Here is a 16,520-nt window from a genome sequence, read left to right on the forward strand (position 1 = left end):
GAAGTTTTCTTGCCTACTCCATTTCATTAAAAGTGGAGCTGATCTGCAGCATAGAAGAAATGTAAACTTTTTTGTGATTTGAGTGGTTGAATTTACTGAAAAAATGAGAGAGCTAAAACATTTGTAATGTGCCATTTCCACGTTTTCAAATGGCCTTTTATTTGAGAAAAGTCAATATGTTTCATTTCAGCAATTTCTGAACAAAAGCTTTTGATTTTTTTTTGAATCCTCTGTTTTCAAAGACTTAAATGCTACAGTGTCCTTTTTTGTTTAAAAATTGATCTCAATTAAAAAGAAAAACCCAACTAATAAATACAAATGACAAAACCCAACCCCTGCCTTCAAAGATGTCCTCAGAATATTCCTTTTCAGTTTGCTGTGAACTTATTTCCCCCTTCTCAACCCTTTTTTTGGTTCAGTTCCTGAACTAAACCATTCTTTGTTCACGCTTCTCTAGCGTAAGCTGTATGAGCAGTGTGCTCCGGCCTCAGAAGATGGGCTGTGCCCACAGAGGAAGGATGGGCTGGCTCTCCAGTCTTGCTCCCATCTCGCACATTAATAAGTAAATAGGATCCTTCTGTGTCCCAGTGGCACACAGGAGGGCTCGTAGCCTCACTTTGGACTCTATTCTGTAAATTTCCACACTCTTATTGATGACCATACCAGTTTAGCGTTAAGCTATTTATACCTAGGTAGTGTGGTTTATGCAAAACACTCGTAATATTGCTGCCTTTGGAACCTCACTGCCTCGTGGAAGTTTTACCCAGAGCTCTTTGGACAAAATACCTGTCCTATGGCTCAAGACAGTCTATTTTCTTCTCCAGCATCCTGGTTCAATATGGGCTCATGTAGCTACGTGGCTGCCCTGGGAAATCTGGTTTGTTCTGGAAGTCCACAGAGGACAGAAAGGGCCTGGCATTCAAATTACAATTCCCGTATGTCCATACCACTGGAAGACCTGTCACATAATGTTAAGCACAATGTTTAAACTTCTTCTAATGAATTTTTGCATGCTGACTTTGCAATGAATTTACAGTATTTTTTGCTTTTCCTCCCCGATTTTGGACAGAAACAAATGCTGGAGTGTCAGCATTGTCTCTGGAGTGGAAATCCTAACTTCTGGCCAATTTTTCCAATAACACACAGTTTTTCTGATGAATCTAAAGTGATGTGATTACCCCACAAAACAACATTTTAGGCTTGCATTTTTATTAAACTGGAGTATTTTCAAGGTTTATTCCACACATTTATTTTTTTTTTCCTGAAAACCATTAGTAACGAGAGCAAACATATTACTCTTTCTTTTTTAACCTAACTTTTTAATAAGCACACATGTATTACTTTAATAAAGAAGAATGGTGGACTTATTACTGGGCAATGTAATCTCTGTTTCCTCTTTATAAAATCTCAGAGCTTTCTATGTTAGTTTGAGGTGATGTCATATTAATTATACACAGCAGATTTTTCAGGTGCTGGAAATTAAATTCCATCATTCAATAGGTTTTGCAAAGCATAACATTTTTATCCAGTTCAGCCCAATCCGCAACATTAAGTTCCTTCGGATCTAATTCTGATGTTTCCATAGTTTTGGTTCAGGTTTATGTTTGGGGCCAGTTCTGCTTCTACAGTTTATTTATGGTTTGGGCAGAGTCTTAGAAACTAGACAGTGATGACCAAATACCAGTGACTTATCTCAACAGTTATGAACTCAGACCCCAGAGACAAGAAAACAAGAAGAGGCCTAGAAAAAATCGTTCTTTCTTCCCCAGCTGCCATAACCAAACTAGAAATAGTCACCGAAATTCATCTCTCTCCTAATTTCATCTTAAGCCAATCGCACTCGTGATGTCTGTGGCTGTCTGCTCCTCTCCAGTCGAGGTCAACTTTTGGGGCACTGACCTGTATGGACATGCATAAAGGCAGGTCTGCTGACTCAGTTGCAAACACTAGTCTCTTGTCTTGTGTGTTGTTATTCCCAAACCATTCTTGACCTTCTGTTTAAGCATTAAAAAAAAAGAGAGAAAAAAAAAAAAAAGGATGAACTTACTTCATCCCAGTATTTGTCATCCAAGTTTCAAGATTAAGCAACAGATTGACAAAAAAAAAAAAAAAAAAAGATTGACAACAAACAAACAAACAAACCAATTCCTTGATAGAATTACTGTTAAAACGTAACCGATCTGTGTATCTTTCTTGTTCGCTATCCAAATTGAATTCTGCTCCCAGATTTTGTCCTTCAGAAACAGATTTCCCTTCTAGGCTGGATCCTCTGGAGAGGGAAACATCTGCAGGAATACATATTTCTCACCACATCTTAAAAATAAACTCTCTACAGAGACATCAACCAAGCACTGTACTAAATGCCTAACTCAGTACATTTTTGCTGACTTTAGACTTAAATGAGGGGCAGGCTATTCAATATATGCTGGTGTTGTTTTCCGCACTTTCTCCTGCTGTTTTTGAAGCTGGGCTGTAGCAGGGATGAGATACTGGGTGGATCACAGATCTGTACAAGCATGGCAATTGTCTTCCTTAAGTACCTTGTTTAATACAGACTCTTACATTAAAAGATAACAGATAAGGGAGGCACATAAGCCAGCTGCTATCTCTAGAAGAGGAGAGACACGGACCACTTAAACTGAGCAGCAGGCAGAAGTGAGGAACTGAACAGCCCTCGGAAGATCATGCCTGTAAGAGACCCGACATCTCTGTTACACCAAACCCACTCTGCCTCTCTGTAGCTGACATGGTAAAACATCTGATCTGCTTAGCCATTAATGGCTGCTGAGCTAAAAAAAGGAACCCAGAGCCAGGCTGCTGTTCTCCAAAATATTGCTATAGCCCATTTGCATCATTTTTATCACAAAGCCTGAGTGTTTCCAAGAAAAGAACTAAACAGTTGTCAGAAATCCTATTCAGACAACACTTCAGCCTGTCTGTGGGCATTTTTACTGCACGGTAATGGACAGAGCCCTTGAAACGTAATGAAGGCAGAAGAATTCTTCCTCCAAACTCCACTTGCTTTAACATCTAATGATGTTTTACCAAATCTAACGTTAACAGATTTCACATAAGTTCTCTCTATATATTAGCCTGGTTTCACTCGAATTCCCACTCTATATTAACTCATGCTGATAAAACTGCTTGTATCAAATACTCATTTCTGCCTGACAAATCCATTCTTCATTATAATACTTTGTTAATGAAGCATGCATATTGCTGCTGAAGCCTTGGGGAAGAAAAGTAGCTTCTTTATTCTATTTTTTTTTTTTTTTGGTTGTTAATTGAAACCTATGAGACTAGATCTTAAAATACAGATTGAATATCTAGGAATATCTGAGGCCACAAGAAAAATTGATTTTTAATGAATTCAGGCAAATCTCACCAGCTAGTTACTAACATGGGGGCTGAGGTCTTGCTCTCCTTAGATAAGAAAAACTCTTCCTGACCCAAGCTGGTGCCTTGCAGCAGCATTACAAGGCAGGGGCTTTCCTGAGCTCCATCATTTCTCTCCGACACCAGTTCTGATGTTGAGAGGATGCTGTTTGCATCCTTGGAGAGGACCCTGAGAGGCACCGCTGAATGCTTTCATCAGGAAATGAAAGCCAAAAAGGGGATTTTTTTTTTTTTTTCTGACATCTGTGAGATGTGTACAGAAAAGGTATTCAGAGCTCAGCACAATTCATATAGGACGAGGGATAAGAACCAGAAAGACACATCAGCCTACCTGGGTCCTCTACAGAGCCTCTGAAAAGGGAGAAAGAGAGTGATGGGTGTTTTGGTGCCCTTCATCTTCCCACGGAGGAAAAGGAAGGAACATCCATGCATGGCTACCAAGAGCTTTCTGCTGCCCCAACAGAGGAATTCAGCCAGCTGGCTTCCTTGGACAGGGACATATCAACACCCTCAGGTGCTCTTTATGTAGTCTTTAGAGATTTCATTTGTCAGTGAAAAGCAGTAAATTAGGCTGGGGATTGGCAGGGGTTGAAACCTTCACTGGGGGCACTTTGTGAATGTGACAAATAGCTCTTGTCACAAGCCTGAGCAAACCCAACTTCTACACAAACCATTCGCACACACGCACACGAGCGTACACAATACCAGCAATCAAGCCCAGCTCTCCTCGCATGAAGAGAACCCCACGTGGCAGTAAATGAAACACCAGGAAAATGAGAACCACTTGTTTTATTGTCCCCAGAGCACAGTATGTCACTTAGGAATCCTCCTCCCACCATTGTATGTGCGTGTGTGTTTGCTTAGTCTGTGTGTGTTTGTTTGTTTGCCTGGAAGTGCTTTATCTAAGTGCCAGTTCCCTCAGAGGGTATCACAGACCAGCATTTGTAGCACTGCTGAGCTACAAAAAGCATGTAATACCACTTCTAACAAGTATAACAGACGTCAGAGACTCATCAAAACTATGCCTGGCATTTGGCTTTGGTTCTAGCAGTCTTGTTAGCCTCTTATCACCGTGGAAAGCTGGAACGTTTTCAGAACAACCAAACCTGGTTTGGTTTGAGGAGGTGCTCCAACCCAGCTCACGTTACAGGAAAGCCAATATTCCTTTGCTAACAGGGGGCTTTTTACCTCAAAATCACTCTTTTATTCTCAGAATAGACTGGTAATTTAAATTTGCTTCATTAAAATAAATAAATAAATAAATAAATATTATTAAAGTGAACCGTCTTATCTGTCCACAAAGAGTGTCCCCTTCTTCCAGCCTTATGGGATCAGGCCATCTGTGCCACATGGCCCTGCACTGCACATACACTTTATTTTCAAAGGGTCTGGAGGAACAAGGGTTGTGCTTGCAACCTGCCTTCAGCTTCTGCCTCTGTCTTCCTAATCCACGCTGAGTGTCATTGTTTGCTAGTTCTCCTGTAAGGGGCTTCATCTTCTCCCTCACCATTTAATAAGTGAGGGCTCCTCCTGCCCCAGACTATCTTCCCCTCTAGGTGTTGAATTTGCAGCACAGGTTGGGGATGTTGACTTCACCAAAAAGGTGAAGTAAGGTTGAATTTATGTTGCTATCAGACACAGAAAGCCCTTGACTTTTTTTTTTTCTACTGTGGCAGTCTGCCCTGGCAGCTAAGATCAGTCCTGGATAGGCAGTATCTCCATACCCCAGGTGTGAGATTGACAGGCAAGCACCAGCCAACACTAAGATCAGAAACAGAAAAGCCCCATATAAATCTTCTACTTTCACTAGAAGCAGCTCTACAAAGGAAACATCTGTACGAGAATGTGTTGATAAGTCTCAGGCACTGAAAAGGAGACTCGAGTGACCCCTGTGTCATATTCTGCAGTAGCCAAGACGTATCTTGTATTTACTCAGAGCAGCACACAGCTGCCAGTGGTTTTACAGCTCTCTCGACAGGCCTGAGCGTGGCCCATCACATCCCAACAGGGCAGGGATTGCCCAGCGGTTTAGCGGTTAGTAGCTTAACTAATGCTAAACTAGCCGTGCTGTCACCATTTCCCTCAGGGAGTTAAAAATCCCGTCACGCCCCAGCTTTCCATGGGAATAAATCCCCACCTCACATGAAGATAGTGAGAAGAAACACAGCAGAGGTTGAGGGATGCTGAGCTGCTGGGGTCTTGTCAACATCACGGACAGATAAGCGTGGGCCAGACGGCAAAACTGTCCCCATGTCGTTGAGAGGTTACCCACACAAGATGTTTTAATTCTGACCGCAGAATGAATGATTCATCTGACTCATCTCTCTGCAACGAGAATAAGCGCTTGGGGCTGCCCCAGCGGGCTCTCTGAGACAGAGAAGTTTATTCCGAACTGAAGCACAGGCTACTCGAGCACTGCTCTTTTTAGCTCAGTTTCCTAACCAAATGATGACACCCTGCACGTAAGCCTGTCTGTCCCTCTCTCCACTCCCTTCTCCAGTAAAAACCCATTGTAACCAAATTATCCCAAGTGGCACAGATAGCAGAACAGATTAAATGTCTTTATTTGTATGAAAATATGCAGCAAGGAGAAAGACCTTCCAAGGAAAGGCTCAGGTGTGAGCTCAGCCCTTTCCTAGACACCAGAGTCCAATGATGAGAAAACCCAAACGACACCTAGACCTCATCAGGTCTGTCATTTCCAGCCTTTTCTCCAGACCAGACAAAAAAAGCATCCGCAGTCTCTGCTCACAGGACATGCCTTCCAGCCACTGATAAAAAATAAAATGTGTCCTGCTCCACAACTTCATTTCAAACAGCTTTGATTGCCTATGCATGTCATTTGCTTTCTTTCACTGATTTCAGTGGGAATTGCTAACCATTCAGCAATGATTGCTATCTGCATAAATGCTTGAATACATAAAAACTGACTTGAATTCATGGATGTATTTGTAAAACAAACAAACAAACTATAAAAAAAAACTCTGCTAACTCTGCTTTGCTTCAAGTCTATATCCCCTTTCTGCTTAAGGGGGATGTTTCAAAAATTGCCTCAGGGATTTAAAACCTCTATGCCTGGTAAATGTTAATAGAAGTTACACTTCCCATTTCATTTGTGACCAAAACCATGATCTACACGTAAAGTTGATACACATGCAAAATATTAATTTAACATTAGCAAGAAATCACATGCCTCTGAGGGAAGAAAGAGCAACAGAGTCTGGAGCAACAGAGTGGTACTGCAGAGGAAGAAAAGGGGCGCACAGCAAAACTCAGTGTGTGCCCAAAGCTGGGTCAGAGGTTAGGGCACAACTCAGTCCTCCAAATCTGCATCTGTCAAGATAAGAGACGCAGAGGAAGAGCCACCTACACCTGGACTGTACCACCACCAGTACTACCCTGGCATTAGACAGCTTTGATTCTCAGACCTGCTGATTTCAGAAATCTTTTTATCTCCTAAGTTCACACAGAGATTTCTGGATCTTCCCAAGTGCTAGAATTTGATGCGTAGACTCCATGGATGTTGGGAATAATTCCTCGTGCAATGTTTTAAAACACCACAAATGCAGACAATGTTACAATCTAAACCCGCTGCAACACCAGAGGTTTACTGCTCTCCTTGTACAGAGAGCCACGTGAGTTTATGTCAGCTAGCAATATTTTCTTTCCCCTTCAGAAATGAGGAGGAGACAATACCACAAAAGTATTTGAGATCCATGTGAACCTCGCTTAGCCACTGCGGATTGGGATTTACATTCCAGGGGTATAATGAACACAGAGACGCAAGGATGCAGGCACACAACGTTATTAAGCTCTTGAAGATTATCCCAGTCTCACTCAATAACTTAGCCTTTTCTTAATGACACTGGCATTTATACAAACTATAGCCTTTAGCAAAGCTCAGTGCCAACAGAAACCAGCAACATCACAGAGGCTGAACAGCAGCCCAGTGTAATCCCTTGTGTTAGAGCTCTGGACAGGCTGTATCATTTTTCCTCAATGGAAGGGGGATGTGTTTATCTGGGAAGTGTTTCATATCAAGGACAATAGGGGAACTGTTTGGCTTTCCACAAATAGGCTGGTATGCAACTTCCGAGCACTCTCCAAGGAAAACGTTGGAACACGGGCCATGTCTTTCCAGCAGGGATTTCATGTAAAGTAGTTAATGCCCCACATCCTTCATCCTGATTTATTCCTGCTTCATCCTTGTTTCAAAGTGCTGCGCTCACTTCAAACACAACATGGGGCTCATCTCTGTGAACGTGCACTTTGATCGCTGGGGACTCCAGATTTGTATCGTCCCTTCAAACATAAACAGAGATGTGCTGTCTCGACAGAGGTATTTCTGTGACTGCCTTTATTTTTGCAAGAGCAGTTTGGAAATGCGAAGCTGGGATCAGATGGTGAGAGATTCAAATCTAGTGGCCAGACAGGACACTGGATACCGAAGCACTTGGACTCTATGACTTTGCTGCTGAGTTGCTGCAGGGTAGTTGGAAAATCTTGCCTTGAGTTGGCGTGTTTCATGGGAATCAAAGGATAGGATTCATTGTGCTATTATCCACAACCGAGAGCACCAAATTAGGTCTCATTTGCTCTGCAAACTGTGACCAGCAGAGAGTGGCACTCGCAAAGATGTGAGCTGGTGTGACTTCCCATACAGCGGAAGGAAGGGGAAATATCCCAGTGCTACTCCTTACATCAACACTAGTGCCTGGTGGGAGCAACTCTTGTCTCACTGAGGTCAATAGAAGTTACAGCTGCACTAGGTGTAAATTTAGGCTAATTGCTGGTGCTGATGAAAACAGCTGAGGCAGACAGATGGGCTCTGCCAGGTCCACAGTGGTCACAATAGTGTAAATCCTCCAGTTACTTCTGCTGACAAACTGGAGGCTCAGAGATCTGTCACAGTAGCACAAGAGCCGTTTTACACAAGCACAACAACTGCAGTCCACACAACACCAGCCTGAACAAGAAATCAAGGCTGAGACCCAAACATCCATTTCCTGTCAGACACTCTAATCTTTGCGTATATTAATTCTAAAATTAGAATATTGTATCAGTGTATTTTTAGCAATCACAACTGTAGGAAGTTGTCTTCATGCAGGATGTTCTTCCATTGTATCAGCTGACTCCCATTACCTCTATATGCATATACTGCATCTGACCTGTTTTTCCTCCCTCCTGTTTCTTTTCACAGGTCCATTTTTCATTCTTCCTGGAATGTAGAACATTTGGGAGTGTAGGTGGAAAGCCAAAGTCTTTCAACACCCATTAATACAAATTTGTTTTATTAATTAAGTTTGTGGGAAGAAAAAAAAATAAGAGAGCTGATCCTCTGCTCTGCAATCATGAATCACTGTCATGCACATGAGAAGACTTGTCCTCTGAGACACCAGAGGCTGCTTCAGACAAAGTGATTGAGTTGCTTTCTTGGGAAGTCCTGAGTCATCAAACACAGCAGTTTAATTCCCAGGAAATGGGAAACATATTGGCATGACATTCGCTTGTACAGAGCACAAGCTCCAGAGAAGGGTGAACCTCCAAAGGTTCTGGAGATCAGTTTAGCTCGTGGAAGAGTTTTAAAACTTGAAAGCTTCTCTGAAGTATATCTGATCTGGAGCTGGGTAAAGTAGTCCCATCGTATGATTTACTGCATGAATTAAACTTGACATAACAAATTACATGGGAATTTACTTTGACTTCTAATAAAAATGATTCAATGATTACAACATTAAAATATGTTCTGGCTTTTAAGTTATTCACTCTGACAAGTGCTTCATATATTCACTGTTCTTAATTTACTAGTCATGTTGTAAGAACTTACTTCCTTGGCCTTCCTGCTCCTAGCACTTAACTAGAAGGAGCAGCTGATACACATTGTTCTTAGTCTGATCCTTCACCATGGTTCTCCTACAGCGATACTCAGGCAGAGATTTCAGACCCAAAGTTGGTTCAGGGCCAGAGTAAAGTCACTTGGTTTGGCAGAGATATCACGAGTCGTTAAAAGTGAGGCTATTTTGCATTGAAATAGACAAGAAATGGCAGAAGATTTCATCTCATATGTATGTAAGAATGACCATCTTCTTGCGGGGGCAATTGAGAAAAGTACATTTCAAAACTTGCTACAAGATCCGCAAGTTTTCATCTGGCTATGTCACCAGTCCAGTCATACAATTTTGCCTTTTTTTTTTTTTTTTTTTTGAATCTCTGGAGAGCTTGTAACCCCATTGGGACTGTGAAAAATGTCCCTATAAATAGCTGAACATTCAGGGAAGATGTAAAATTTATTTGTCACTGTAGTGCTATGTAGAAAACTATATTCCCAAACTTTTTTTTTTTTTTTTTTTTCCCTTTTAAGGCAGTGTTCTTGAAGTAGTTTTGAGTGAAAGTGTCAATGAAAAATTCATTGACTACTCACTTGCCTTGTTCCATTTTTAGGAACTCATGCATGTGAAAGAGATCCCTGCAAGCAGAATTACAAGTAATTACACTCATGCTAAATCAAGTAGCTCTACTGATGGCAGCACAACCCACAGACCTCCTGGCTGAAGGAAGAGAAGTCAGCTTTGGAAGAGGAAAAGCTATCTGGCTTAACGTGTGAGGTCTCTTTGCCTGACAACGTGATAGTGAAGGTAAGGGAAGTCGGCACTGCCTAGGCAGAGTGACAGCAAACAGACCACAAACTTCCCTAGATAAACGACATCTTTCAAACCACACAATACCACTTGATACCTTTGTGCCCCTTGAGCTGTTACAAAGTGCAGCTGCACTTCAGCCCAGATTGATATCACTTGGGACGGAGGCCATCAATCCACAGGACAAGTGCAGGCTGAATACACAAACAGAAAATTCACACAATCTCCCTGTTTCAATGTAACGCTGGAGAGAGGATGGTGCAATTTTTCCAAAGGCTTAAATGAGTCTGATGACATTGTCTGACTTGAACACAGAGCCCAAGTCCTCCAAATAGGAGGGGAATTAATCTCACAAAATGATTAAGCATCTAAAACTAGCCAAACGTCTACTGCAAGCAAGCACAGCAAGCTAAGACACCCACGGACATTCCTCTAGGAAAGCCAGTCTTGTTACATTGAGTATAATAATAATAATAATACATGAGCAAGCTCTCTGTTTTTAACTGTTTCACGGCTCCTCACAACCAAAGACAGGAGATGATCAGCTACAATCGCTGTTAACGATGCCTGCTGTAAAGCTATTGGCACAAATAGAAGCCTTGATGTTGATAGCAGCACAGTTTGGATCAGCTTTATCTCTAGCAACTACAGGTCAGGATTTTAATCTTACATTAATGATGTTAGCGTGAACAGATCTGCATCAGAGTTGGCTGGAAGCAGAAAGAGGATGAAAAATCAACTTCCCTCTGGAACCAAGAATTCCAAAATTTGGCTAGGAAATAAAGTAAGAGCTAGCTCTGATCTTCTGAAGTCTCCAAGGCTTTCTAAGCTGACTATTAGTTTATAGAGCATGAGAACCAGATCTAAAACGGATGGGCTGCAGGGCAGCTGAAAAGATAGGAACCATAGTGCTGGTTTCATGACAGTTCAACGAGCAAGCTGCCCTCTGAGCCAACAGAGCCAGACCAAGCTTCCCCAGTGGCGCTGAGTGCAAGTTCCAAGGAATACAATCATATAGAATATGAAACAATTTTTCTAAATAAACTAGAAATTTTCCAAAGATAAAATCTGATTATAGGGAAAAGTGAATGGCCCACTGGGAAAAAAAGTCAAGCAAAATTCCTGAGAAATTCTGTTCCATATTTTTTCACCAACATCATGAATTATCCTGTGAAAGAGCAGGATGAGTAGTAAAAATAAGTACTATTTTTTTTTTTTTTTTTTTTAGCAAATCCCATTCTTTCAGAAGGCAGGCAATGTTTAAAGATGGCCTAAAGAACATGCAGACACACTGGCCCTAAACAATGTGTTGTTCAGGAAGTGACAGGATAATTAAGTTTCTATGGCTGAGAACTTGTAAGTTGACTTCGCTTCTCTACCATGACTTGGAGCTTTCCTTCAATTTCTTTCCCCCTACGAGTTACTTTGATTGGCTCAGACCCTATGCTTTGTGGCTGTAAGGCAATTACAGACACAAAGAAAATTAAATCACAAAGGAGGATATTTTAAAGGCACACGGGAAACCCTTGAAAATGTACTGTGCATATTTTCATGACTAAACGTTTTAAGCATTAAGCAGTTATATTCTCCAATGTTAGATGAGGCAATAAATTTGCCAATGCATGCGGATGAACCCCGTTTAATCCCTATACACCACTTACTGCAAATTATGCTGTCAGAGAAAACCCCTAAATAATGGGTTTGCTTTTCTTCTGAGGGCAAGGAAGCTTGTGAAGGGAGTATGATCTTCAGGCTCAGATCAAGTGAAAGATCCAAAGGTTTACAATAGGATTAAGAAGAATTGCAACATCCCAATGGGCAAATTATTCCACCCACAGAAATAAAAAGTGTGCATTTTTCCCTGTCTCAGAAGAGACAAGATCCAGAATGGCCTAATATCTCCCCAGGTCTTTTTTTTTTTTTTCCTTAATTCAGTTGTTCCCAATGGAAGTGCCACAGCTCTCACGATTTTTTCTTCTTTCTTTTATAAATAAAACTTTACTTATTTCACAACTTTAATGCTCTCCCAACGCTATCCCAAACTTTTACAGCTAAGTGGTCCAAGAAGAATGAAAGTGGAGGAACCCTGCCATGCTGGCACCCCAAACAAGACACGTGGGTATTCCAACAAACGTGGCAACTGCTGGAAGATGCCTGAGGGCTTTGATGGCATCTGTAAGTTTCTGGGATGGTATCTACTGAACTGGCGCTTTTACTAAGTAGGAGCTATGGGGAAAGTTATGTTAAAAATTTTCCACCCAGCTCTGCACACCACCCTTTGAAGGTCGTGGATCCCGATGGAGTGAAAAGGCTGCACTGCTGTGTGGATCAGGTGTGCTTCCAATCCCATGGGGAACAAGAAAACATTTACAGTAGAGCAAAAACACTTCCATCATGAGACAATGCTGATGCTGGGGAGCCAGGGTCACACCTGTAGAATGCTGTGAGAAAAGGAGAACAAGCAAGTGCTTTGCTTCAGAAAAAGGAAAGGAAGCTACAATAGCAAAGACATGTTGCTTCAACTGGGCCAGGAAGTTCAACCATAAGGAGGAAGGGTAATTAATTTCTACAGCAGAGCTCGGAGAGTTTGCAATAAACTCTCAGATGGCCAGAAATAAAAGCCTGTCCTGAATTCTCCCATTCTGAAAGAAGGCAGCATTGAGCATAATATCTGAGAGAGCAGTCTGATGGAAATGAGCACCGCCGTGTGTTTTTCTGGCCTAGAAAACTGTGTGCAGTATGTCAAGGCTTGGCACATGGCAGAAGGTCAGAGCCAATTCTGAGAACTCAGTAACAATAGAGAGTCATCACTGGACACAGGTGCTTCCTGAATTGATCTCGCAATTTGGCTGTTTCCAATTAAATGTGAAGCAGCTGTGGCCCTTTATCTGCTCGACTCACTGGAATCCATCTAAAGGGAAACTTTCTCCCATCTCCTCCTCTCCCCACCCCAAGCAGACAGCCCTGCTCTCTGAAGAAAGAGAGGGGCAGGGGACAGCCAATTGGCAGAAACCTCACTATTAAAAGTTACCCTTTTTCATCTCAGGGCAAAGCAATGAGATACTGATTCAGCTGTTCATTTTCCACTGCCTTTATTTGGGGACAACAAAGACAGCCAACAGAATAAGAAAAAAACACGAATGCTGCTGAAGGTTGTCAGGCAAACAGATTCAGGATGCTTTCCCTCAGGCAACAAAATAAACAAATGAAGCCACTGTGGGGGTAAGTTCTGAAGTGTTTACAGCATTGTTGTGCATGCTGAGCACAACAGAGTCCTTTACAGAAAGGGATGGAGCTTTAAAGAAGGTATTTCCAATAGTCAGATAGTGGGATTCTAGAAGGGGCTCAGAAAAGTCAGCACAGAGCCACCAGGCAGATCAACAGGAGCTAGCAGAGTTCAGAAATCCAGTAGGTGCTGGCATAGCTCCGGGATAGCTCTACACCAGTTAAATTTACTTTACATGAACTTTTCTTTGCCAGTTCATTGATTCTGGAGCCACCAAAACCCTCCATGTCTTAGCTCTCTCTTCTAGACTGCTAAGGCCTCACTTTACTTTTCTCGTTAAGAAAGGAAGAGCTTGGATCAAATTTGTGATTGTCAGCAGACAACAGAAAAGTGAGACTCGAAGCAATCACTTTGGTTGTCTCAAAGAGGAGCCCTCTAACAACCTGTGCTTGGCATCTTAGATGGGGAGCGTGACCAGGCCTCGAGAGAGGCTGACGGGGACTGGGCGTTGCCAAGGCCACAGTGACTGCGCCCAGGCCCTCTGCCGAGAAAAAGGGGAAAAAATAAATAAATAAAAAAAAAAATAAAAAAAGGCTGAGGCGACCCAGACCCTGCCCACTGGGGTGGCGGCTGTTCAAGCCTCTGGCTGCAGGGAGCGCCTGAGCCTGCCGCTGCCGGGGGGAGGTCAGCGTGGAGACTACCTGCCCCTAGGGGGAGAGGCTGCTCAAATGGTGGTTGAGCACAGGGAGGAGGAGGAGGAGAGAGTGAGGGGCATCAGAGTGTGTGAGCAGGACACTGCCTGGTGGAGTAAACCCCTGGTGTGCCAGAGATAAGGGCACCAGGGGGATGCTCCCAGAGGGTGGTGGAGCCCCTGCCCTGTCGCTGTCGGACAGAGGGAGGGGGCCGGAACGGGGATTGGGCTGAATGAACTTCCAAGGTCCCCTACCAGTCCCTAACATTCCGTGATTCTGCGATCTAAAATTATAATTTATTTATTTTCCCCAAGACAGTATTGCTAGTAACTAGGATGCAGTGCTGGTATTCTGCTAAAGGTGCTTTCGTTGCTGCAAATAGCTAGGCTTCTGACAATCTTTCTCAGGTTATCCAGCAACTTAACTGTCCTGATAGCCAACATATTCAGCCAAAACCCCTCTTAGTTTCAATATGATCTACCTCCAAAAGTTCCTGTGTGCCAGCTCAAATCATTCCTCTTGGCCCTTCTGGGCACACTCTGTGCACAAAAATCCTGTTTTGAATTCCCTCGGCCAAAACATAACCATACAGCTGCTTCGTTTTTTTTTTTTTTTTTTTTTTTTTTTCTCCAATCCTTGCATTTTTTCCATGTGCTGTCCACACTCCCCCAATTCTCTCCACTGGAGTCCAGCTGATCTTCCCTGCACAGTATCCAATTTTTCAATTGTCAGTGCCAGAATGCAATGCAGTAGGCCTGACTCCCTTATACAACTTACTTGGAATTAAAGCAGAAACATCCCTTTGGGTTTAAGCAGAGGAGAGAAAGACTTCCTCTTTCATGTATGATTCTACAAGAATGAAGACCAAAACACCTGCATCTCTATGATCCATATTGTAAGCAGCTCCATTTTTTCTGAGCTTCTACTTGTTTATTGTATGTGTACACATGCTTAGTATAGCCACTGCTACAAAACAGTTCCTCTTGTGGGCCTTTCTAGCTGTTTTCAAATGTTTTTTTTCACCTTTTAAAAAGGAAGGAGAGAAAGAAAGAAACAAACAAAAAAAAAAAACAGAAGCCCAGACAAAGATGCAAGTTTCCATAAGACTCTTAATAACAACATAAGACCAGAATTACACCAATTAACTGGTCATGCTTTCAGAATATGCTGTCAAATTTTGTCATTACTGTGCTTGCTTAGATTCTTTTGCATCTCACCCAGAAAATGTTAAATGCAGGCTACTCTAAGATGCATCTGCTACAGCATAGTTTGAAGCATCCTCCTCTGTTCTAAGAGGCAGCTCCAAGCACTTCTGATGGATGCAGCCCCAGCTGTAGGACAGTGAAAACTGTCCTGACATGCTAGTCTGGGAGTCTTTTTTAATTAAAAGCAGCAAGATGTTTCCCTGACATATATTTAAATTCTATTTATTTAAACTTTCTATAATCTTCTACGGTTTCTGCACCATGCAATTTAGTAGCAACCCTGTATTTCTTTACCATGCCATTTGTCTTTCTTTCTGTATTCTCATTTAAGATGGACTGATCTGCATGGATCATCAGTCAATAGGTACACATACGGGTTCATCAAGAGCATCTAATCTTTATGAAATACAGCCATATGCCCTCTCTCAACTCAGTCCAGTACACGTGCACATCAACATACCCAATACATGCACATCAGTATTGTATATACATAGATATATACGATATGCATCAATATAAGTTTTGTTCACTGTTGAGGACAGACACCACCAGAATTAGGGACCTAGTCCAGACAAAGGGACCAACCTGCCAAATGCTCTGCTCTGGATCCGGGTACAGAAGCTACCATCTGTAGGATAATTCAATTGAGGACATATGCATTATTCTAGGCAGCAGCCCAAGTCCTCTTGCCTTCAGGTACGTTTTCCCCAGGGACTGACAATTTTAGGCAAGACATCATGAACAATAGATGCTGCTGCCAAGTTGGGGAATGGATCCATGGAGGTACCCCACATTGCCAGTAGGTCAATATTAAGTAGTAGCATTGTTTCATGTTTCCTGCCCCACCATGTTACTTCAGCCTGTGATGACTTAATAAAGACATATCCCAACACCATAAAGAGCTAAGATTGTTCCTGGATATCTCCCACACTACTGTATCTTTCTCTTAAAGATTTGCTAACAGCCAATAAATTAATAGTTTCACAATTTCCAATTGAAATACTTTCCACGGGAAGCTGATACTTTCAACTAAATGAAAATTGCTATGGAAAGTGCCTGCTTCTCTGAAAGGAAAGTTTCTCTGTCAGAAATGTAGGAACTATATTCCTGCAGAAACTGCAAAACTCAGCTGTTTTGGTATTGCTTGTTTGGGCTTTCTGTCACATTGTATTTTTAGACACAGGCATTTTGGTTAATTTTAGCCAAAATTTCCAGTTTCAGTCAGTTACAGAATTTACTGCTCTTCAGTGTCACGTTGATGTTTCTCTCTGTCACAAGTGCTTCTTTAAATCTCCTCTGAGTATATGCGCTGCATTGTGTATGATGATTTTTTCTTCCTCTTCTCCCCCCATTGTTACTTAAG

At 42.1% G+C, this 16,520-nt stretch overlaps 1 protein-coding gene across 6 annotated transcripts in view; it reads right to left on the bottom strand.

The window, feature by feature from the left end:
* Positions 1–16,520, bottom strand: part of TRABD2B (TraB domain containing 2B) — a 281,940-nt gene that overhangs the window by 31,988 nt on the left and 233,432 nt on the right. Inside the window, exons 6-7 of one of the 6 annotated variants that reach the window (XM_084527655.1) lie at positions 15,743–15,785; positions 12,337–12,475 (exon numbers count right to left, since the gene is read on the bottom strand). The exons of 1 other annotated variant lie outside the window; for it this stretch is intronic. In XM_084527655.1, the coding sequence (XP_084383781.1) occupies positions 15,779–15,785 (7 nt within the window). In that variant the 3' untranslated portion in view covers positions 12,337–12,475; positions 15,743–15,778. Of the gene's footprint in view, positions 1–1,221; positions 1,995–7,237; positions 8,615–8,715; positions 9,020–12,334; positions 12,476–15,742; positions 15,786–16,520 lie in introns of those variants that run through there. 4 more of the 6 variants (XM_084527653.1, XM_084527651.1, XM_084527652.1 and 1 more) reach the window with 4 other exon arrangements.

This window comes from Aythya ferina, assembly GCF_964211825.1.
Source record: "Aythya ferina genome assembly, chromosome: 8".
In the NCBI taxonomy this organism is placed as follows: Eukaryota; Metazoa; Chordata; class Aves; order Anseriformes; family Anatidae; genus Aythya; species Aythya ferina.